General features: G+C 33.5%; 1 protein-coding gene across 1 annotated transcript in view; it reads right to left on the bottom strand.

The window, feature by feature from the left end:
- Nucleotides 1-516: 516 nt before the first annotated feature.
- Nucleotides 517-24,685, bottom strand: part of ADAMTS20 (ADAM metallopeptidase with thrombospondin type 1 motif 20) — a 223,736-nt gene continuing 199,567 nt past the window's right edge. The window contains exons 33-39 of the mRNA XM_066258150.1: nt 23,981-24,110; nt 23,678-23,772; nt 23,499-23,593; nt 22,845-22,978; nt 19,107-19,198; nt 3,006-3,110; nt 517-1,294 (exon numbers count right to left, since the gene is read on the bottom strand). Coding sequence (XP_066114247.1) covers nt 1,205-1,294; nt 3,006-3,110; nt 19,107-19,198; nt 22,845-22,978; nt 23,499-23,593; nt 23,678-23,772; nt 23,981-24,110 — 741 coding nt within the window. The 3' untranslated portion in view covers nt 517-1,204. The remainder of the gene's footprint in view (nt 1,295-3,005; nt 3,111-19,106; nt 19,199-22,844; nt 22,979-23,498; nt 23,594-23,677; nt 23,773-23,980; nt 24,111-24,685) is intronic.

The raw sequence follows: 24,685 nt of genomic DNA on the forward strand, positions 1-24,685 counted from the left end.
AGATGGTACAATATACCACTAATAAATGTTTGGAAAAAAACTTTGTGGGTAAAATTAATGTACTCTTACTGGCAAAAACTATTAGTAGATTCAGTTTTGATTTACAGAGTAGGGTTCCATAGAAAAATATTATTTGACTCTGATTAATTTAAAACTACATTATTCTATAACACAATTATTCACCTGAAAACTTCAATACCTGAGAATTTGTTATAAATATTTAATTTTGCTATCTTCTCTGTTCTGGATTTGTGAAACCTTAAATATAAAATATCTTGAACATCTCTACTAAAATGTTTGCACCTTTAAAAATAATTTTGTTTATTGAATCTTCAAAATTTTAATAATTCTCTCTTCTCTATTTGATCAGTAAAATACAGTACAAACATTTGAGAAATAGATTTTTAGGAGTAGATATATACATATGTAAGAGTTATAAAGACATATAGAACCTAAACATATAAAAATAACAAATGGCTCTTATAAGTACAATTAAATTAGAGGTAGGTGTTTTAAGTCAAATTCTACTATATTATATCTTCTTTTGTATTATACCCACAAAAGTTCTTTAGTATTTAACCCAAGCACTCATTTTTAATACAAAGTTATACCACATTTTTAGGATTTTTAAAATTTGAAGCACCACAATCCACAATTAAAAATTAAAAGAAATATAAAACAAGGTATCTATGCTGTATCAGTAAGTATAATGGCTATGTGTGTTTTGAAGTAACTACTGACTTAATATTTACCTGAAATTAAATAATGTTTATGGTAGTTTTAAATAAGCTCATTTTCATAATTTTTACTTGCTCTATTTTAACAAATAGAAGAAGCATTTCATTGTACAGTAGGCTACTGAGTAGAGATTTATATGTGTAATTTATAGGTATAATTGTGGTCTCATCTAGGCTGGTAACTGCAACGTTATCTTGGCATAATCCATTCAAACATCCCTGTATATTCTACCATAAATTTGTCCTTTAAAAAAATATCCTGATTAGAGTAATATATCTTAAGTTAATTTTGAAAGCCATAAAAATTTAGGCAGAGACTTGACTACCTAATGAGCACCCTGAAAAAGAGGCACAGACATTTTAGACATGGAGATCTCAAAAAATGAAGAGTAAAGAAATGAGCACCAGATATGTGCAGGTTCCAAAGGCTAGCAACTCTTTGGGACGTGCTTCTCACTTCTGAATGGTCAGATTACTTGAATTGGGAGACCAGTAGTCAGGTGAGGAACACACTTTCCACAAAACCCGCCACATCTGCCATAGATCTTGGTTCCATCCTGCAAATAGGAAGAGGCAGACATATAGGAGAATCTGACACCAGCTGGTATCTGCATGTATAAAGCAGCAAAAGTAAATGCTTTGAATCATGTGGCTGAAATCATTAGTCAAAGTTTACCATAACAATTACATTTAGGGTCAAAGATTATGGCATTTCAGGATTGGTTAAAATTGTTAGTTATGGCAATAAGACAACCAATATTCCTATTAGCTTTTTGATTGTTTTAAACCATGCTATAGTTTATACAATTTATCTCAATCCACATATTTTTCATCCAGGTATCTATTTGCTTTAGTGAGTTTATTTGTATAAACAAAATTTATAAAGTTGTTATACAAACTTGACTTTAACTGTATACAAGTCATATTCTACCCCATTAACTTCAAACATCATATTGGAGCCTACAGAAAAGTATAGAAAGGGGGAAAATTGGACTGAAGCAGTAATTATAATTAGAAAAGAACTAAAAGAGAGACGATTTTTGGAAAGCAGAGGCATTCACTGAGGAATGGATGATCAGAGGTGGGGGCTCAGGATAAGAGAGACTTTCTTTAGTCCAGAAGCCAGGGGACTGAAAACATTTTGATAGGATGCAGCAAAAATAGTTTGAATCCTGTAGTTTTTGGAAAGTAAGGTTATTTTGTTGTTGCTGTTTTTGCGGTTTTTCTTTTAACCTAAAGAGGGAGGGTTCCTGGAACATTTTGAGATGAATGTTTTAAGATCAGGGGCTTTTGAAGCTGACTTCTATTTCAGAATATTTTTTAACTCTCGAGAATCTGATAAGCAGAAAAGAAGGAAATGGTAGTAAAAATTCCAATTTACATACATTCCTACCTCAATTGTTTAAGTAAAAACTTAACCTTGATTAAATTTACTGGCAAATGAAAACATGTTTGCCTTTCCATCTGTATATTTGGGTTTCAGTTTTACACCGGACATCAGATTTCAGGAAAGATTTTTCATGTGCAACATTTTGATTAATGTGGAAATTCTCAGTTAATTAAATAATTAATCTTTAGAATAGAAATTAAATAGAAGCAAAAGGAATGATTGTATGAGATATTCATAACTACTGGTGACCTCAGCCAGAGTTCAATCTTTACATTTAACTAAAAGATATCTAAAAGCTGAACAAACTGTGTCAGAATATTTCATTGAGCTCTCTATATTTACACTTATTCAGGATATCCTTAATTAATATATTCCCATTTTCTACAATAATAGATTAGACGTAAATATACCAAAAATAAAAAGGCTTTTGTTTTAAAAGCCTACCACTTATTCATCTACAAAACAAAAATTAAATTCTTTAATTATTAAATTACAAATAGCTTTAGCACTATTCCATCATTAAAGCAAAGCAGTAAAGTAAATAAACCAAAAATTTACCTCTCACTTTAAAGGTTTATGGATTTCAATATTTCAAGGTATAGCTAAAAGCACTGCCTCCTTCTAAAGTACATGCATTTCAAGTCATTAGCCCCAAACTTGAGCTAGACACAAGCTATATATCCTGGTCTTGGTATTTCATGTTTAGATACTATAACCCATATAAGAATTGGTATGTACATAAAGCCTATATATGTACATATTCTATATACCTCATTAGTCACTGACCTCATGACTCTAAATATAAGGGAGAGAATCTTTAATGCAAGCTCACAGCACAGAAGTATTTCAAACAGGCTTTTTGGTCCAGCAAGACTTACTTGTGATCTATGGATAACGACAGAGGCATAGCTTCCCTGAGCAAGCCACTTTGCTGTGCTGGATATCTTCATCCCAGTTCCTGCCAGATTGATGCTGAACTGTCCCTGGGTTGTAAACAAAACAAAACAAAACAAAAATAGATGGAGTTTATAAAATATTTAAGACTGTTCTTGGTTGGAAACACCTGAATGTGAATTCTATAAGAAAGAACTTAATTGCTTTTTAAAGGTCTTCTTTCTTAAAATGAATGTGTATTGATACAACCTTGCTCTAAAAAAACGAACTGGCTGAATTTTTTTTAATTTGATTACAAATAAGTCTTCTCATACAAGAGAAGTGAATTAATACTACATAACACTGTTCAAAAGTAATTTGGTCCAACCTTAGGATGCTAAGACTTGCCAGGTAGAGAGCCAATGTTCCTATAGCAATAGGCAAGTCCTGACAGAAGGGATGTTCATAGGGACTAATATTTGACTTTAACATTTCTCTGGCTTCAGTTTTTGAATTCTAGTTGCTAACTTCCTTAATAAGTTACACCTGCTTAATGAATTTTGTAGAACTTCTGTTATGGTGCCTTTTGTATTAACAGTATTACTCCCTAACCCAGTACACGAAACAACTATGTGGTATTATTGTTCCAGCTGTTACATCCTTTTTAAGTACTTGACATTTAAGTGGATGTGATGCCACATGATTTACTCACATGGTGTGTGAGCCCCCTAGTGGCGTTATGAGCTAATTCTTTTCAAGACAGAACCGTTGAAGTCAATTTCAGACTATCTCCATTAAAACTTAAACTTTAAATATCTTAACTGAGAAATGCATGACTAAAATGGATACAATTTGTCCACATTTACATGATCTTATAATACAGAAGTCCACATTGAAAAGTAGAAGTACTTAATGCTAATTATGTCCACTGCCAGTGTTCAATATACGTACAAATTCAGAGATATTAAGACATTCTTAAATCACATCACAATATCCCATGGCTAAGGCTTATATGTCTTGAGCAAGACTGATAAACACTGAGGGTTATATTATGTGAATGAAAATATTACCTTGTCATGAAAGCAAAGACTAAATGCATTTTAAATATATTTATAATATGAATTATTACTATTGCTAAAAATTACATATCAATTAAGTTGATTAATTTAGATTTCTGAACAATCTTATTTAAAACAAAAATAGAGATTCAAATACATTTTAATATAATGATAACATATGGAGAATTTTTACCATGACAGAAATAATTTGTTTTAGATAAATTCCAAAGAAAATATCTTATGACATATATAATTTGGTTATGATATTTAGAATATGACCTGCATGTTTGCTTCATTGCTGTATTCTCAGAACCCAGAGGATGGACTAGGTGCATAAACATTGTTTTTGAATGGCTGAATTAAGTGCAGCATTAAAAATGTAAATACATACACATCTAAACCTGTCATACTCCGCCTGACCAGGTGGTGGCGCAGTGGATAGAGCGTTGGACTGGGATGCAGAGGACCCAGGTTCGAGACCCCAAGGTTGCCAGCTTGAGTGCGGGCTCATCTCCTTTGAGGAAAAGCCCACCAGCTTGAACCCAAAGTCGCTGGCTCCAGCAAGGGGTTACTTGGTCTGCTGAAGGCCCACGGTCAAGGCACATATGAGAAAGCAATCAATGAACAACTAAGGTGTTGCAACGTGCAATGAAAAACTGATTGATGCTTCTCATCTCTCTCTGTTCCTGTCTGTCTGTCCCTGTTTATCCCTCTCTCTGACTTACTGTCTCTGTAAATAAATAAATAAATAAATAAACCTGTCATACTCCATAATGAATGACAATAACACTAGATATATTAAAATTTTATACTGATAAATAGAATAAGAACTATTTCTAAGGATACACCCTATTATCTGATACCTTGTCAATCAGATACAGGCTATGCACTGTTTACCTCCATCTAATATAAACTAATAAATAGACTTCTCTCCAAATAACATGTATTGAAAGCGGAAATATATTCAGTGATGTAGGTTGCCTATCATCAGTCACTCACTGCGTGTCCAGATAGGCCATGTAGTGTTTTCAAAACCAAATACTTGATTCTTCTATTTATTATCTACTTTCCTTCTCAAGGTTGCTTTGGAGTATTCAAATATATAGACATTGTCAGTGAAAGGAAAAAAAGCTGACTACTAAGAGACTTAGGTCATCATTAACACAGATGAGCCTAGAAATAGGTGTTTTTCCATTTCTCTGGACTAATTTTCATTAAATTATGTCCTTGTTAAAAAGTTAAAAAGCCATATCATACAGTTTCAAAGAAATGGTAAAGCACTTCACCTAAAATTTGGGATGCTATTGCGAGAAGTAAAAATTCTTTTCATCATTCAAAAGTAACTAAGTGTCAGACAAGATGTCAAGTACTGTGGGAGTACAGAGGCAGAGCTCAGTATAAATCTGATAGTGAAAAACATTGGTGGTTGCCAGGGGTGGTAGTGAGGGTGGAGGAAATGGGCAAGGATGGTTAAAAGGCACAAACTTCCAGATATAAGAAATAAATTCTGGGGAAGTAATATTCAGTATGATAACTATAGTTAACAATACTGTATTGTATATTTGAAAGTTGCTAAGAGAATAGATCGTAAAAGTTCTTGTCACAAGAAAAAAGATTTTATATTTATGGGAGGTGATAAATGTTAACTAAACTTACTGTGGTAATCATTTCACAACATATGCATAAGTAAATCATTATGTTGTACACCTTAAGCTACTAAAATGTCATGACAATTTTAGTAAAACTGGAGAACAATCAATCTGATAATGGAATAGCATATGTGTATAAATAAATGCAGTGTAGAGCAGTCCAGGTGCCATGAAAAGGACACTGGTACATTCCTACAAAACTTTAGAAGTAAGAAATGATTGAATAAATGTATTAATTACTTCCATTTCAAATACTTTATTTAATATTAAAATGTATACCTCTTTCAACCTAATCTTTAACTTGAAAAATTATTTCAACATAGAAACTGCTTTAAAAATGATTTTTTTTAAAAGTAGTATGAAATTTACCTCCTCTCAACATTTTTAGAAGAGGCCACTATAAAGTAAAATTTTTAGCATTGTTAAAATGTTCATACTACCCAAAACAATGTACAGATTTGATGCAATTCCTATTAAAGTACTGGTTGCATTTTTCACAGAACTAGAATAAATCAAAAATTTATATGAAACCAGAATGAGCCTGAACAACCAAAGCAATCTTGAGAAAGAACAGCAAAGTTGGAAGTGTCATACTACCTGATATCAGACTAAACTCCAATGATACAGTAATCAAAACAGTATGGTACTAGCATGAAAACAGACACATGAATCAATGCAACAGAATAGAGAACCCAGAAATAAACCCACAGTTATATGGTCAATTAATGTATGACAAAGAAGGCAAAAATATACAATGAGATAGTCTCTGTAACAAATGGTATTGGAAAAACTGGACATATACATACAAAGGAATAAAACTGGGTAATTTTCTTACACTATATATAGATATATATAAGAATAAACTCAAAATCAATGAAATACTTAAATGTAAGACCCGAAACTATAAAACTTCTAGAAGAAAACATAGGCAGTAAACCCTTTGACATCAGCAATATTCTTAGGATATGTCTCCTCAGGCAAAGGATACAAAAGAAACAACATGCAGATGGGACTACATCAAACTAAAATTTTTGCACAGTGAAGGCAACCATTAACAACAACAACAAAAAAGACAACCTAGTTGTTGGGAGAAGATATTCAATGATGATATATCTAACAAGGAGTTAATATCCAAAATAAACTTGTACATCTTAATGCCAAAAAGAAAAAAGAAACACAAACAATCCAATTTTAAAATGTGCAGAGGAACTGAATACACATTTCTCCAAAGAGGACATACAGATGGCCAACAGACATATGAAAAGATGCTCAACATTACTAACCACCAGACATATGCAAATTAAAACCACAATGACATATTACCTCATACCTGGCAGAATGGCCATCATCAATGAATCAAAAACAAATGCTGATGAGTTTGTGGAGAAAATAGAACTATTGAATACTGTTGGTGAAATTGTAATCTGATACCATCATTATAGAAAACAGTATGGAGTGTTCTCAAAAAGTTAAAAATAGGACTACTATATGACCCAGCAATTTCACTTTGGGTCTTTAACTGCAGAAAGCCAAAACACTAATTCAAAATGATTTCATGCACTCCTACGTTTACTGCAGCATTGTCTACGATAGTCAAGGTACATCGATAGATGAATGGACCAGGAAGAGTTGGTACATACAAACAATGGAATATTGCTCAGTCATAAAATAGGATATTTTGTCATTTGTGACAATCTAGACGGACCTAGAAGAACAAGTGGAGTAAGTCAGAGAAAAATAAATGCCATATAATTTCACTTATATGTACAATCTAAAAAACAATAAACAAATAAACTCATAGACAGAGAACAAATTGATGGTTGGCAGATGGGAGGTGGTTTAAAGGTTAAAAAGGGTAAGGAGATTAAGAAATATAAATCGCCAATTATAAAAATAGTCACAGGGATGTAAAGTATAGCACAGGAAATACAGTCAGTAATATGTAAATAGACGTCCCTCGCCAAGTCTCAGTTCACTTTTTGTGGTCTCACTGTGTCATGGATTTTTAAATTGTATATATCTCATTTTGTATCACAGATTTTTCACTATATCACAGGATTTTATGTTATATAGATATTTTATAGATTATTATTTTAATTATTTTTGCAGTAAAATAAGCATTTTCTAGCCTAAAAAAATAAAAACAATATAAAAATACATTAAAATATTAATTGAAACATATTAAAAGAATATTAAATCAAAATAATATATGTAGCATACAGCAGATGAGTAGACAAAGATTCGCACGTGTGGAAAATGCAGCTACAGCCGATTCCACTTGACTAGTTTCCCCACGTGAGATCATACACGGCACACTATTGGCTGATGGGTGGGAGGCGACCAACCAGAGCACCGTGTTCTGTACATATGAATAATAAAATAAATAAATATAAGGTTGCTACTTTGTGGGTTTTCGCCTATTGCAGGGGTTCTGGAACCTGACCCCCGTGATAGATGAGGGACCACTGTACTAGATACAGTGTCATATGAGAACAAGACTTACTGGTGAACACAATGTAAGGTATATAAACAGCTAATCACTATGTTACACTTGAAACTAATATAATATTGTACATCAATTCTAACTATAAATAATAAGAATTTTAAAAGTAGAATTCTGTTAGCCAATTATAAAAAAAATTCAAGGAAATAAAGTATTTGCATTTGAGCAAGTGGCTGCATCAAAGGAAAAAGTAGTTATGGATATAAGCTAGAGGAGAAATATACAGGTTAGATGCAGGTTTAATGTTCCATTTCTTTGCTTAATTGTTGGTTCGTATGTACTCATTACATCATTATGTTTTACAATTTTAAAATATGTTACACATATTTTATTCTAAATGGGATCTAGACCTTTAGAGCTAATGTAAACAATTGATTTCAAAGATTTATAAGAAAAAAATATATTTAAATAATTACTCAAGATTTTTAAAAAGAATAATGTTGAAGGACCAACACTACCTTATTTTCATACTCATTATAAAGGTATCATAATCCAGACAGTGCTGTTGGTGAAAAGAGAGACATACAGATCAACTTAAGATAATAGAGAGTCTAAAAATAGGTCCATAAAAATATGTCACTTGATTTTTGGGAAAGGCAACTAAGGGGAGAAAACATTGCATTTTCAACAAATGGTGTTAGGATAATTAGATGTCTGTCTGCAAAAACGTTCTCAGACTTCACACTCAATCATAGGTTTAAATGTAAAACATTACCATAAAAATTTTTGAAGAAAACAAGAGAAAATTTTTGTAACTTTGAGTTAGTCCTAAATATGATACTAAACATAACCCATAAAGAATAAATAACAAATTAGACTTCATTAAAATTTGAAATTCTTCCTCTTTGAAAGACACTTATGAGGAGGAAAAAATAAGGTTTAGACCACGAGAAAATATTTGCAAATATTATACCCAACAAATAAAATCCTCTCAACTAAACAGTAAGGAAACAACCTGATTTTTTAAATGGGCAAAAGACATGAACATACACTTAACCACAGAGGTTATATATGAGATGGCAACATAAGAAATATGCTCAATACCATTAGCCCTCAGTGAAATGTCAACTAAAACAATGAGATACCACTGAAGATGGGGAAACAAACAAAAAATTTGGCAATTTCTTATAAACATACACATACCATCTAACCCTACAACCTTGCTCTTAGGTGTTTATATTAGATAAATGAAAATGTATGTTCACACAAAAACCTGTACACAAATGTGCATATCAGCTCTATTCATAATCTCCGAAAACTATAAACAACCCATTTTCTTCCCAGTGGAAGAATGGACAAACTGTAGGACCACAATATAACATCCATATGGTGGAATTAAAAAGGGTCAAATTACTGATACACAACAACACATATGAATCTTAAAGACATTATGTTGAATGAAAGAAGCCAATCCCAAAAGTTTACATACAGCATGGTTCTATTTCTATGACATTTATATGACATTCCAGAAAAGGAAAAACTGTAGTAACAGAGACCAAAGCAGTGTGTACCAGGATTATGGTGTTGGTAATATAAATCTGTACATATGTTAAAACTGTATACCAAAACTGCAATTTTACTGCATGTTATTTTTTAATTATTTAATGTGAATGGGTATAACATCTATTTAAAGAAAAATATTTTCCCATCAGATTGTAAACAACACCCAACTGCATGCTATATGATAGAGACACCCTTAAAAGAAAGTGATTCAGGAAGGCTATAGAAACATCATAATAGAGAATTATAATATACCACTTTTAGTAACAAGACAGATCAGTGGGCAAAAATAAGGAGAAAGATAATCTAAATAACATAATGGAAAGCATAGATATTATGGATCTCTTTATATATAAAACTCTACACCTGATAATAAAGAATACAGGTTCAAAATACCTAACAGTGGGCTCTGAAGACTCAAAATGATTGCTGGCCATGATCTACCAGCACTGGCTGAATATGCCTATTTCTCTTGCTCTTATGTAATCGATATTAATTACAAAACAGCTAAAAAGATACACTTTTAAAAAAAATTGTAGCTCTATAAAAAACACCAAACACTTTACTTCACTTTTTATATATGTATTCTGAAGTCAAATCACACTCTTTAAAATTCATCTTATATTGCAATGTGGCAAAGTTTATTTTCCCTAAAGAGTGCCATATGTGTCCCTTCTCTTTTTAGCATTCATGTCCCGGGGTGCCCTGTCATATGCAAACACACAGGATGTGGTTTTGATGAATCCCAAATAACAGAATAAGTTCTTTCTGTGACATCAAACATCTGGAGAGTTTTCATGCAAATGTTGTGTAACTTAACACAGAATCTGGTTTATATATTTGACAGAACATCTTTAAGAATACATGGCAGTGTGTATTTTTTGTAACAGTAACCTCAGGCAGAATACAGAATGAATGAGCATAGCTCCTTTTGGCAGCGTATACCTATGCTTGATAAAATCTAATTTTGGAACTAGAGCTTTATACACCACAAATGGCTAGAGAATTATTGAGGGAGGCATTGCACCTTGTTGGGTAGAGAGGAGTATTTTATTACTGTACTGGTTCTGCTTCTGACTTTCTCAAGGATCTTGGACAGGTGTTAACATAGAGTGTCTGTTTCTCCAACTATAAACTATAATTATGTAGTTTATAACTAGATAACTTTTTCAAGATATTGTAGGGGGAAAATGCAGTTATGTGAAAATTGAAGAAAAAAAGTTAGAAATTAATGGAAATAGCTGTCTTAATTAAAACCTGATTGTCCAGGACCTCTCATTCAGATTACATGTACATTATAAAATATTCTGTTTATAATAATTGGCTTCTGTTAAGATACTACCTATAATGAAAGTTTACTAATGAGATAAAAGGAGTTTTGATTCCACATAACAGTTATGATTTACTTGTATACCAGTCTCCTGTGAATTTTATTGATGTCTCATTGACCAGATATTACTCGATGCAACATGTAATGAAAAGGACCACAGTCCCAGAACTTGGTGACATTTTCAAAGTGATGGCACCTGTAGATCTTGTAGCTGATGCTTCATATCTTTAGGTGGCATTCTCAATCTACTTCTCTCTAATTACATCAAGTAAATGACCAAAAGGCATAAATTAGAAGGAGGAAGAGATGTTGGATTAAGTGACTAGAATTGACATAGGTTGGTCAATTCTGAAAAATGAATACTCTTCATTTAAGAGGTCAAAATGAAAGTTATTTTAAAATATCCATATGTGAAGTAAAAGATTTAGAATGCTATAAGTTTTATATTATCTATCCTTGACTTTAGAACAGGTGTCCAACAACATGGATGGACCTTAATAATGTTATACTGAGTAAAATAAGTAAATCAGAAAAAGCTAAGAACTGTATGATTTCACACAAAGATGGGATATAAAACTGAGACTCATGAACATAGATACAAGTGAAGTGGTTACCAGGGGAGAGGGCAATGTAGTGGAGGGGGTGGGGGAAGGGTGTAAAGAGGGAAAAATATAAGGTGATTAAAAATGATTTGACTTTGGGTGATGGGTACACACCATAATCAACAATTCAAATACTATAGAAACATTTACCTGAAACCTATGTGCTCTTATTGATCAATGTCACCCTGCTGAAGTTAATTTTCTAAATAACTTAAAAAATAAAAAAAAAATAGAACAGGAGTCCAAAGACAGACAGTATAAGACTTCAGAAGGGGGAGTTTAGAGTGGGAAGGACAGTCTTGGGAAGGGAATTGTATAGAAGATGTAGATCAGAGTCACCATCTGGAAGGCACATCAATCATCTGGTAGACCAATATAACTGAAGTAGGAAAGGAGAAAAATGGACATGAGTAGAGATAACTAGGCTCAAAGATTGATATTCCTCTGCAAATTAGCTACCTTTAAAAGTGTAGCCAGTTAAACAACCATAACTAGTAAAAATCATAAGATAGAGTAACCATTTAAAGTCTCTGGAAATTGTCCTAAGGTTACATAACAAATGGAAAAATATTTATGCAAAAAAAAAATCTATGAACTCAAGGTGAAAACAATGAGCCTCTGTTACATTTGAACAATGACCTATGCTCTCCTCCCCACCCTCACCTGGTACACAACATGATAGTTACACTGTGTATGTGTGTGTGTGTGAGACAGAGACAGAGAGAGTCAGAAAGAGGGACAGATAGGGACAGACAGACAGGAAAGGAGAGAGATGAGAAGTATCAATTCTTCACTGAGGCACCTTAGTTGTTCATTGATTGCTTTCTTGTATGTGCCTTGACTGGGGGGCTACAGCAGACTGAGTGACCCCTTGCTTAAGCCAGCAACCTTGGGCTCAAGCTGGTGAGCCTTCCTCAAACCAGATGAGCCCGTGCTCAAGGTGGTGACCTCGAGGTCTCAAACCTGGGTCCTCTGTGTCCCAGACCAATGCTCTATCCACTGAACCACTGCCTGGTCAGGCAATATAGTTACACTCTTGATGGGTGCAGCTAAGAACACAGGACTTTATTTCCCCTGATCCTTATTAGAGCTAAGTGTTCTCACCGGGAGCAGCAAGCCACCAGCACTTCTCATACCGACATGCTACAGAACATCTATTATAGGCAAAAATGACCAAGACTCTGAAGCTCTCTTTTGCCATTCAATCCTTACTCAGAATAGAAAAGCTACCACAGGCATAGAAGGCCAAGAACAAAAGGTCTGAGTCATTCCCATTTAATTAACTATTAGAGGAGAGACTCCATGTTGAGAAGGCCAAGCCAAGAATACCAGGGGCTACTGCCATGACCTAATATCCTGCTTATAGAGTGGGGGTGTTACTGAGAGGTAGGTCCCACCTCTAGATACACAGAATCGGTCCAAATTGCTTCTATGGAGGAGAGTCGAGTTGTAAGAACAGACAGTTCCATAGCATTTCCTAAGGGGACTGAGTTTATTTGGGACAGAGCATGGGGAAGTTTAAGCCAAAAGGTGCTATTGTAAATGAGATTTTAATGGTGTACAGTTAATGGAGCAACAAGAAAAGTGGTAGATCATATTAAAATTTAACAGAGAGAAACAGGGAAAGGGACAGCTAAAAAGCCTTCCTCTTAAGGTCTGACGTGACTCTAAAGACCGGCCTCTAAGACCAATCTGGCCAAAGAGCTTGAATTAAGATCAGCTCATGGAGTAGTTTAGCATAAAACAATCATACAGCAATTAGTGAAAACTAAGAGTTAAGTGCAATATCCACAGAGGCAGATCACATAGAAATTTAGCAGGGAGTCAGGAAAAGTAAAAATCAAAGAGAGCCCAACTAATTTAAAAACAAAAAAGAAAACCTGTCATTCCACAAGAATCATGGTGACCATGTACATGCCCAAAGCTGCACCTTCTGAAAAGCAATAACAGAGACTGCACACATCAAAGGAAATAGATGTCATTGAAACAGTCCAGCCAAACAACTAAATAAAAATAAGCTAACAAAGAAAAAGTCCTAGAGGATAGGAAAGACTTAAGTGTCTATTGTTCTAAAATATATTATCTAAAATGCCCAATTTTAAACAAAGAGTTATAAGACATGCTAAGGAACTAGAGAGAATAACTCAAATATAGGGTAGAAATACAACAGAAACAAATTTTGAGAGGCTTCGGATGTCAGACTACACAGATAAAGACTTCAAAGCAGCTATTATAAATATGTCCAAAAAACTAAAGAAAACCATACTTAAAAAAGTAAAGGAAGGTGTGATAGTGTCTCATCAAATAGAAATATCAGTGAAGGGAAAGAAATTATACTTACAAGAGGAGCTGAAGGACAATTCTGTCTGAGTTAAAAAGTACAATAACCAAACTAAAATTTCACTAGAGAGGCTCAAACAGTAGATTGAAGTTGGCAGAAGAAGGAAATCAGCAAACTTAAAAAAATATTAATAGTGGTGATACAATCCCAAGAACAGAGAAACAGAGGGACACCATTAAATGCACCAATATATGCATACTCGGAATACCAAAAGGAGAAGAGAAAAAGGAAGGAAAAGTGTATTTGAAGAAATAATGACTAAAAACTTTCCAAATTTGGTGAAATGCATTCATCTATACATCCAAGAAGCTCAAGAGACTCCAAACTGGGTAGACAAAAGAGATCCACATTCAATATGCCACAGTAAAGATGTTGAAAGAAAGAGAAAATCTGAAAGCATCAAAAGAAAAATTACCACATATATGGAACCCCAATAAGATAGTGTACTTCTTTATTTAGAAGCCAGAGGATAGTGAAATGACAGGTTTAAAGTGCTGAGATAGAAAACCTATAAATCAAAAATTTTATAACAAGAAAATCAATCTTTTAAGAATGAAGGCAAAATAAAGACTTTCCCAGGTAAGCTAAAGTGAGAGGATTTGTTACAAGTAGACCTGTTTTACAAGACATAATAAAGGAAAAATTTTAAGTTGTAATTAGGTAACACCAACTATTAGTACAAATCAACACAAAACACCAAAGACTACTGAAAGGTAATTATATATAAGCAACACTATAATTGCATATTTCACTTAACTGACTTAAAAAGCAATATTACGAACCAATATGTACATAATTATTACGAACAAATACGTACATAATTATATTATTGACCTACAATATCTAGAAATATATTTGATCATAATGGCACAAAGGAAGCAGGTAAAAACAAAGTTGTTTTAGAAAAAGAAAATGGCACAGCTTATATCAACTCTACAGGAAGAAATAAAGAGAATCAAAATGTTAAATAAAAAAGATTCATTAAAAAACTATGGATATGTAATTTTTTCATCTCTCAACCTCTAAAAAACATAAATTCATATATACAGTATTAGTATAAAAATGTACTCAATTTGTTGCATATGTACAGAGTATATGTTTAACAAACATAATACAAAAAAGGGAGAGGAAATAAAGTATATATAAGACTAATGTTTTGATATTTCACTGAAATTACATAGTAAAAATCTGAAGAAGATTGTAATCAGAGTTAAATTGCAAGCCCTCAAACAATCATTAAGAAATCAATTCAAAAAATAAAAATTATTAAGGAAATTAAAATATTATACTAGAAAACATTCACTGAATAAAAAAACAGTAAAGAAGGAACAGAGAAGCAAAAACAACATAAGACATATAAAAAACAAAAATTAAAAATGGCAAGTAAATATCCAGATACATCAATAATGACAATGAACAATTATAAGGCAGAGATCCAAGAAAAGGCTCTCTATAGGACATAAAGATACAAATAGATGCTATCCAGAAACATACATAGGTTAAAAAAGTAAATGTGATGAAAACATATACACCATCTATTATAAGCAAGCCAAGTGGCCATTTTAATATCAGATAAATTAGGTTTTAACATAAAAATGTTGCTACAGTTAAAGAGGAACGTTTTATGATAAAGGAAAAATACCTTAGAAGATTATGACAATTATAAATATGTATTCATGTACAACAGAATCCCAAAGTAAATGAATCAAATACAAAGTAAATAAAGCAGTAAGACTGAAATGAGAAACAGACAATTCAACAATAATAGTTGCAAAGTTCCAGTGTGTAAAACAACTAGGCAGAAGACCAATAAAGAAGTGGAAGAGTTAAACCATACTTGAACTAACTAGGCCTGACAGACTTCACCCAACAACAGAATATACATTCTTTCCAAGCACATGTTGAATGTTTTCCAGGATAGCCATATGCTATGCCATAAAACAAGCCTCGGTAGATTTAAAAGGATTAAATATTACATAGTATGTTCCAACCACAGTGGAATGAAAGTAAAATCTAAAAAGAAGGAAATTTGGGAATTCACAAATAAGTAAATAAAACACCACACTCTTAAATAACCAATAGGTCAAATAAGATATAAGTAATAGAAAATATTTTAAGATGAATGAAAATGGACACATAATATATCAAAACATCATGGATGCAGCAAAAATGGAATTGTGTAGCTGTAAATGCCTATACTGAAAGAAAAAGGAAAGATCACATAATTAATAACATAAGCTTTCCCCTTTCACCTAATGACACTGGGAAAAAAAGAACAAATATAAAGCAAGCAGAAGAAAAGAAATGATAAAAAAGAGTGAAAATTGATAAAATAAAGACTAGGTTAATAAATAAAATTTAAAAATCAAAAGCTATTTTTTTAAAAGAACAAAATTGACACACCAAGAAAAAAAAAGCAGAGACTCAAACGATTAACATCAGGAATGAAAGAATATGATTGCAAATCTTAAGGGATATATGAGAATTATAAGAGAATGATATGAACAATTGTATGCTAACCAATATGACTTTGATGAGATGGAAAATTCCTAAAAAACAAACTACCAAAACTGACTTAAGAAGAACTAAAATGAATAGATCTACAATAAGAGACTGAGTTACTAATTAAAACAACTTGCACAAAGAAAAGTTCAGGCACATATTGCTTTGCTGATGAATTTATAAAACATTTAAAGAATTAATTCTTCACAAACTTAAAAAAAAAATAGGAGGGAAGAAATGCTTTTTTATTCATTCTACAAGGCCAGTATTTCCCTGATATCAAAACCACACAAGAATAGTACAAGAAAAGAAAATTGCAGACCAATATTTCATGACTACAGATGAAAATTTTCAACAAAACAAAATCTAGCAACATATAAAAAGGACTATACAGCATGACCACATGATATTTCCCCCAGGAATACAAGGTTGTTCCCAAATACGAAAGTCGATCAGTGTGATACATTATATTACAGTTCTATAGGAATGGACAAGAACCACAGGGTCATCTCGACGGTTGCAGAAGAAGCATTTCACAAAATCCAACATTCTTTCATGGTAAAACCACTTATAGAAGGAATAAAAGGGCACTTTTTCAACCTCATCAAACACTCTCAATTAACAGACTTTATGATAAAAGGACTAAATGCATTTCCTCTAAAATCATAAGGACAGACTGTCACCACTTTTATTTAACATTGTACTCGAAGTATTAGCTCGGGCAATTAGGCAAGACAATGAAATAAAACGTATTCAAATTGCAAAGGAAAAAGTAAACTCTCTTCATTTGTAGATAATGGTATCATTGTATATATAGATAATCCTAAGAATTCCAATAAAAAACTATTGCAACCAGTAAATGAATTCAGCAAGGTTGTAGGATACCAGAAAAATTTATAAAAATATAGGTAAATTTTAGTGATTTATTTGTGCCTCAGATTTGGGGCCTCTTTGTGGGCAACCCGCCTGCCAAAAGCCTTCTTTACCTTGAGCTGGAATCTATGACCCTTATGATGCCTCCTGAAGTAACACACACTGACTTCACTCTTGTTTTATGGAGCTTTTTAATAATTTAAAGATAGTTAGCTTGACCAGGTGGCGCAGTGGATAGAGCATTGGACTGGAACACAGAGAACCCAGGTGCGAAACCCCAAGGTCTCCAGCTTGAGCATGGGCTCATCTGGTTTGACCACAGCTCACCAGCTTGAACCCAAGGTCACTGGCTTAAGCAAGGGGTCACTTGGTCTGCTGTAGCCCCCTGGTCAAGGCACATATGAGAAAGCAATCAATGAACAATTAAGGTGCTGCAACGAAGAATTGATGCTTCTCATCTCTCTCCCTTCCTGTCTGTCCCTATCTGTCCCTCTCTCTGACTCTCTCTCTGTCTCTGTCACATACACACACACACACACACACACACACACGAAGATAGTTATAACCTTCTACTCCTTTTCTGTTCACCTTTTTTATTTTCCTTATGTGATATAATTTAAATCCTCTTTTTTCCCTCTGGTTGCTACCTACTCCTAAAGTAAGAAATTCATTTTCCCAAAAGAAATTTTTAAAAATAAATATAATATTTCATTTTCTCATTTGACTTCAATATTGTTTTTTTGGTACCTTATATTAGATTGTTTAGAAATCGCCCCATACTGTACATGACTTATGATGAACTCGTGCTTAAATAAAATGCATAAGTGTTTCTTATGGCATTGTGAAAGTCTATTTGCATTTCTAGACCCAAAACATGTATTTATTCCAATTATATTTTCTTTATTTGATTCAGCACATAGTTCAAGTATATTTTACCTCCTTTAAGTCATCCTCTCTAATATAGAAAATGCCCTAACATAGGCATACCTCCTGTGTCATATAATGAAAATTGTAAATGGGAAATTCCAAGAACAAAGGAGTAGGACAAATTATTAGCTACTATTCTTCAAAATGATATCAAATTATAATTACTACCTCTTTTGCATGATTTTTTAAATTAGCTAGAAAACTACCTAATGATGTAATATTCATGTAAGCTTTACATCTTTCCATCCTATCATAAAAATGTCCATGTGGACTTAAAAAATCTTTTTAAAAATGAGTTAGTACATTTTTTCTAGGAAGCATACTCTACTTTGGAAATCACTGGTGACATAAAAGGGTGTATGTAGACAAGTCCAGAAATAAAGGATTAAACCACAAATAAAGAAATGGAAATCACAGATGATAGAAAGTTATTCTGGGACTGTTACTGACCCATGTCACTAATATAACTGGTGTTAGCAGCAGTGTAGAAAGTCACATGTTTGTGATCCATCCCTACATACTCATTCATTTCCATGGACTAAGTGGAAACATTAAAAATAAAGCATCATGGAAGAAGAAATAGGATTTGAACAACATACAAGTCTTGTTATTACACCTTTCAAACAAACTCAATACTGACCCCTCCAAAAAATGCCTTTCCTCCAAAGCTAACTATAACTTTTGAAATAAAGTTTATATAGGAAGTCCGTGTTTTCTGTTTATTTATGTTTCTTGCAATATTCTGATCAAGAAAATGAAAGAAGAGAAATAGTATCGATTTTTCTTTCTCAGTTCAGGAGAAATAAACAAATATGAAGTACCTGTGGGCACCTGGCAGCACTGTAGCAGTCTCCAGCTGTGGCAAACGGAACTGCTTTCCCAAACATTGTCTGAGCAAACAGGAGGTCTGTAGCTGGAATATAGGAAATACAACTCTTTAGCGCTGAGACACTGTATGTTTTCCGACCTTCAGTTCAAAACATGGTGTTCATATGCTCTTAGATACATTTATATAATTCAAAATTTTAAGCAAAAATGCTGTAAAATCATAGTACATAAAATAGACCAGGCTCTCAATAAATAAATTTTCTTTAATATAAAAGTATTCATTTCATAAATTGTCCTTAAAAAAAATGGCAGGCGCAACTTTAAGTAAGCCAGAAGTGTTTTAAACTAAGTAAGTGCTTTATTATGTTTTATATCATAGTGAATATCTAAAATAGATAAAGTGAGGTCAGGAGCAAAATTACAAAAAAATTATTTAAATGTAAATAAATTATTACAAAGTAACCCACAACTGTTTATAGACTACACACACACACACACACCTTAACAATCAGCTGATCTAATAATCACTTATTCATGCTTGAATCAATAGTATCCCAACCAATGGTTAGTCAGTGGCTCTCACCTCCACTAATGTTTCGAACCCCCTCACTTTTTAAGAGGACTACAAGACTATTGCATGCTACCATGATGGCAATCCCTAAAGGCAGCAATTACAGAAATATGATTATATCTCCAAGGACAGTTTCCAAAACAATAAGGCTTTCTATGGTATGCTGGAGTCAGCTATTACCAAATCATGAGAACCAATTGTGGGTGTCTCTTCCCAACTCCGTATACAATGAGCCCATGTTGGTAACTAAAAATTGGCCATGGTGGAAATTACATACACCATGGAAATTGGCATATACTATAAATCAGACTTCTTTTTCCCAGTTAAGAGCTGGTTGTTAAGTATTTATCCACACAGTACTCTTTTGTATGGCACTTATGATGGGTAGGGCTGGGGCAGCAGAGACCCAATTTTTAGATCATCCTTAATATCTCTTCCATCATTATCTGGATGACCCACAAATAGCTTTGACATTACATATCCAAAGTACCAACATTACATACCCAAAGCTAAACGCATTATATTTTTCTCCAAACATTTTGCTCCTGATGGATTTCTCATCTCACTGAACTATATATATCATCATACATTTATTATTTTGGAAATCTTTCTAAATATTCCATGTTACTAATCTTCTGTCAGAAAATCCCACGAAGTTTACCTCTTTAATACTTCCTAACCATGTTCTTAATTTAGGCCCTCATCACTTCCTATATGAATTACTGCATTAGCTTCCCGATTATGTTCAAGTAGAACAGAAAGTGCAAAGGTGAGGTCATGGTTGATGTGTTCAAGAAACAGCAAAGAGACAAATGTGTCTGGAGCTGAGTGTGCAAGAGGGGAGTGTGCAGGGAAGGAGCAGACAAGTAATGGAGGTGAGAGGCCATGATGAGTTTTGTTGACCGTTGATAGGATTCTCGATTTTACAGTGAGTTAGAGAGGAAATGTTTGGGGAGTTCTGAGCAAAGTTCAGGGTTGTTAAAGATCAAATAATATGTTTAAAAAAAGAAGAAATGAGATGATGTATAATATATGATGTGGCTTATGTTTCTGTGGAGAAGAGAATCTAGGTCAGGAGGCAAAGAAAGATGAAATGGAACCTGAATGCTATGAGAGTAAACAAGAATACCAGCCAGCAGGTATAATAAACCAGGTGAAAATATCTTGTGTACTTGGACCAAAGCACATGAGGAAGTGAGAAGTGAGATTTGGTGTCTTAGCTAGAGCTGCCCTAACAAACTACCATAAACTGGGTGGCTTAACAACAGAAATATATTTCTCACAGTTCTAGAAGCTGGAAGTCTGAGACCAGGGTGTCAGCACGGTAACATTCTGATGAGAGTCTCCTTCCTGGCTAGCAGATGGTCGTCTTCTTGCTATATCCTTACTTGGCACAGATAGGTATCTTTTCCTCTTTCCGTAAGAGCACTAGTTCCAGCATGAGCTCATCTAGCTCTAATTACCTCCTTATGACCAAATATCATCACAAGGGTGATTAGAGCTTCATCATATTAATTTTGGGGAATATAATTCAGTCCACAGCAGCCTGTGTGTTGACGATTCACTGGACAGAATGTGACAATGGATTGCACGAAGGTATGAGACAAAGGGAGGATTTAATGATGTTACTAGATTTAAGCTAGAGTAACTAGAAAATTATAATTGCCACTTACTGAAATGGTAAAAAATTAGGATAGAATAAGTAGTTGGAGGAATATACTGAAAGTTCAACTTTAGATAACATTGAGTTTGAGCTGCCTATTAGACATTCACATGGATATGCTGAACAGGCTATTTAATACTAGAATTTAGGGTAGCAGTCCAAACTGGAGATAAACATTTGGGACTGTCATCCAATGGGTGGTATTTGAAATGTATAAATTGAATAAGATCCCTTAAGCCTGACTAGGTCCTGAAATTCTCTGATATTCAGTGTTGTGAAAAATGAAGAGTAATTAGCCAAGTTGAGAAACAGAATGAAGAAAGAATGGCCAAAAAAGGAAGAAAATAATGAGAGTATGGTATCCTGAAAGCCAAATGATGCTGATGGGTCAAGTTAGATGAATGGTTTAGAGATTATGTATTCATGTTTTCATTATAAAAAACATTTTTTGTTTCTTTTTATGACTTACATACTGTCTTAGGCATTGATGATTCAATTGTGATTTAGAGTTTCTACTTCTAAAAACAAGTTCTTTGCCTTTTCCTGTAGATATGTGACCTCCAGGATGGCAGGGTGCTCAGTGTATATTAGCTTTCATAAATGTTTGTTGGTTGGTTTGTTTTTAGCAAGAGATACAGAGACAGAGGGACAGATAGGGACAGATAGACAGGAAGGTAGAGAGATAAAAAGCATCAATTTTTCATTGCGACACCTTCATTGTTCATTGATTACTTTCTCATACGTGCCTTGACCAGGGGGGCCACAGCAGAGCGAGTGACCCCTTGCTCAAGCCAATGACCTTGGGCTCAAGCCAGAGACCATGGGGCCATGTTTATGATCCCACACTAAAGCCAGTGACCCCGTGCTCAAGCTGGCAACCATGGGGTTTCGAACCTGGGTCCTCTGCATCCCAGTCTGACACTGTATGCACTGCGGCACAGCCTGGTCAGGCCATAAATATGTTTTGACTTGACCATAAGTTGCTTCCCAAAAGGCAGCAGGTCCACAATCTGAGATCTCTGAATGGGACTTTAACCAGCCACCATGCCAGTTATCAACTGGATGAAACTAGGACAAGTCACTAAACTTCTGTAAATGCATTTTAATTGCATCAACTATAACGAGTAAATTTATGGGAAAATACTTGACAAATTATAATTTGAAATTACTTTAAACCCTGCAAAAAGTTTATATGGTTATATTGAAATACTAACTTTATTCTTAATGTAATTGGGGATTTTAAGGTAGAGGGTCATATCTTAGAAGGACACCATGTATCTTACCACTGTCAGTACCACTACATTTTTATTAAAGGTCCCTAAGGTTTATGTCACTGTAGAGAAAGTATGTAGCTAATAACTTAAAAAAACAACTTACGTAATTATTGCCCAATGATAGGCACCTTGCTATAGCATATATTATATATGCCAGCATATTGTTGGACTTTCATTAGCAAAGAGAGGCTTTTCATTTCACAAATAGAGATTCAGCACTTACTTTTAATTTGCATCGAAGTAAGATCAATTCTAATTTTGCTGAAAACAGTATGTCCAGCAGCCAGGTAGTCATTTTTACATTCACAGTCTTGCCTCCTACTTCCATTAAAAGGACACTCATATGGGTTTTGTAGTCTGTAACAACATTAGAATATTTTTTAGCACTAGATATAGCTACCAGCTCACAATGTAGGTAAACTTTGAAAGTGGAAGATAAAACATACACTCTTCAATATGGCAGTCTCTACAAGTTCAATGAATAAGAAAAACTCACTCAAGGTTAACACATACATTATCAATGAGAAATTCAAGAGCATTGAAAAACAATTCAACTCTAGTCCTCCTAGCTTTTGTTACTGAAATATGATTTTTATGAAAATGCACATAGGTCTTAAATTCTCTCCTCTTCTTCTCCCACTGCTCATTAACAGTATCATTCTTAGTCTAACTCTCTGTGAGTACATGTTAATACTCAAGTATTTATGTTTGAACAGACATGGTCAACATCTAACATAAGTCCTAATATGCTCATCTGCTTCTAAATTACTTGTCCCACTTGTGAGCTACTCAGGTATCACTCTGAATGCTGAAACATCTGATTTTCTTAAAGGACCATAAAAAAAAATGCACTGATAAGCCAAAACACATCTCATACCTAAAACCATACACTTCAGAAAAGTTGTCTTCTTCACCTTTGACCAATGATATATATTCCTTGGGGTTCTCCAAGTTCATACCTGCACAATAGACCTATAAAGGGAAAATGCAAACACCTAGAAAAGCTTTTTCAAAGGCAACAATATTAAAATTAAATGGGAACTGTTTTCATAATACCTTTATCATTCTCCCCTCAATGTTAAGGTAATAGTCACCATCCTTGGTAATGTTGTTTTTCCCTTGGAGTTCTTTGCAGCTGATAAATGTTTCACCTTCAAGGACAAGTGAATACAACTTAACAATAATGAAAAAATTACATACACAGCATGAATTTAACTCAATCACACAAATATTATACTCTTAAAAAATAGGCACTTCATTTTGTGCATGTGACTACTACAGATGTTTATTTTCAAATTTTACTTAAAACTTCTCAGGAACACTTAGGTATTAGATAGATTTTTAAAGTCTATTACTTACACTCATTGACATAACATTTCTTTTGCACATCTGGCTTTAAACGCTTTAAACATAAGTCACTGGACAGACCATTTTCAGCCATGCATTCCACTCTTCTCTCCATTACCCCAACTCCACAAGTCACTGAGCACTGCAAACAGAATAAAATTTGAAGGTAAAGTATATAACAGATAATAAAGCCAGTAAATTCATATTTCTTCTCAGGCTAGCTCCTTTCAGAACAAACTGATGATCATTAGTGACTAGACCTACTGCAGATACAAAAGTACCGTAGAGATTGGACGGTCACAGGTGGGAGGAATCTTTAGGCATTAGCCTGAATCTGTCTTTTCTCAGTTATTGGCTCCTTTTTATTTACTTTGTATAATTATATCAATAGTATATTATAAATGCTTGATAAACATTAATGTTGGTATTTAAGGCTACTTAGTTTTTTCCTGTTGTTATATGCTTTTTGCAAAGCAATATTTACTTGCTTTCTATTCATTACATTGGAAATGGAATATAGTGCAATTAATTTTTATTACATATTAGATTTATTTACTTCTTCACTTAACCAATAATTTTTTTTAAGTATCTACTCCAAATGCAAGCTACTGTGTAAGGCTCTTTGAGAAATAGACGTAAGTTGCAGTAAGCATAGTAAGTTATAGTAAGCATAGAAAAAGAGCTAAGATATTTATACAAATAACTGATGAAATGGTT

This window comes from Saccopteryx bilineata, chromosome 2 (genome assembly GCF_036850765.1).
Source record: "Saccopteryx bilineata isolate mSacBil1 chromosome 2, mSacBil1_pri_phased_curated, whole genome shotgun sequence".
NCBI classification, from domain to species: domain Eukaryota; kingdom Metazoa; phylum Chordata; class Mammalia; order Chiroptera; family Emballonuridae; genus Saccopteryx; species Saccopteryx bilineata.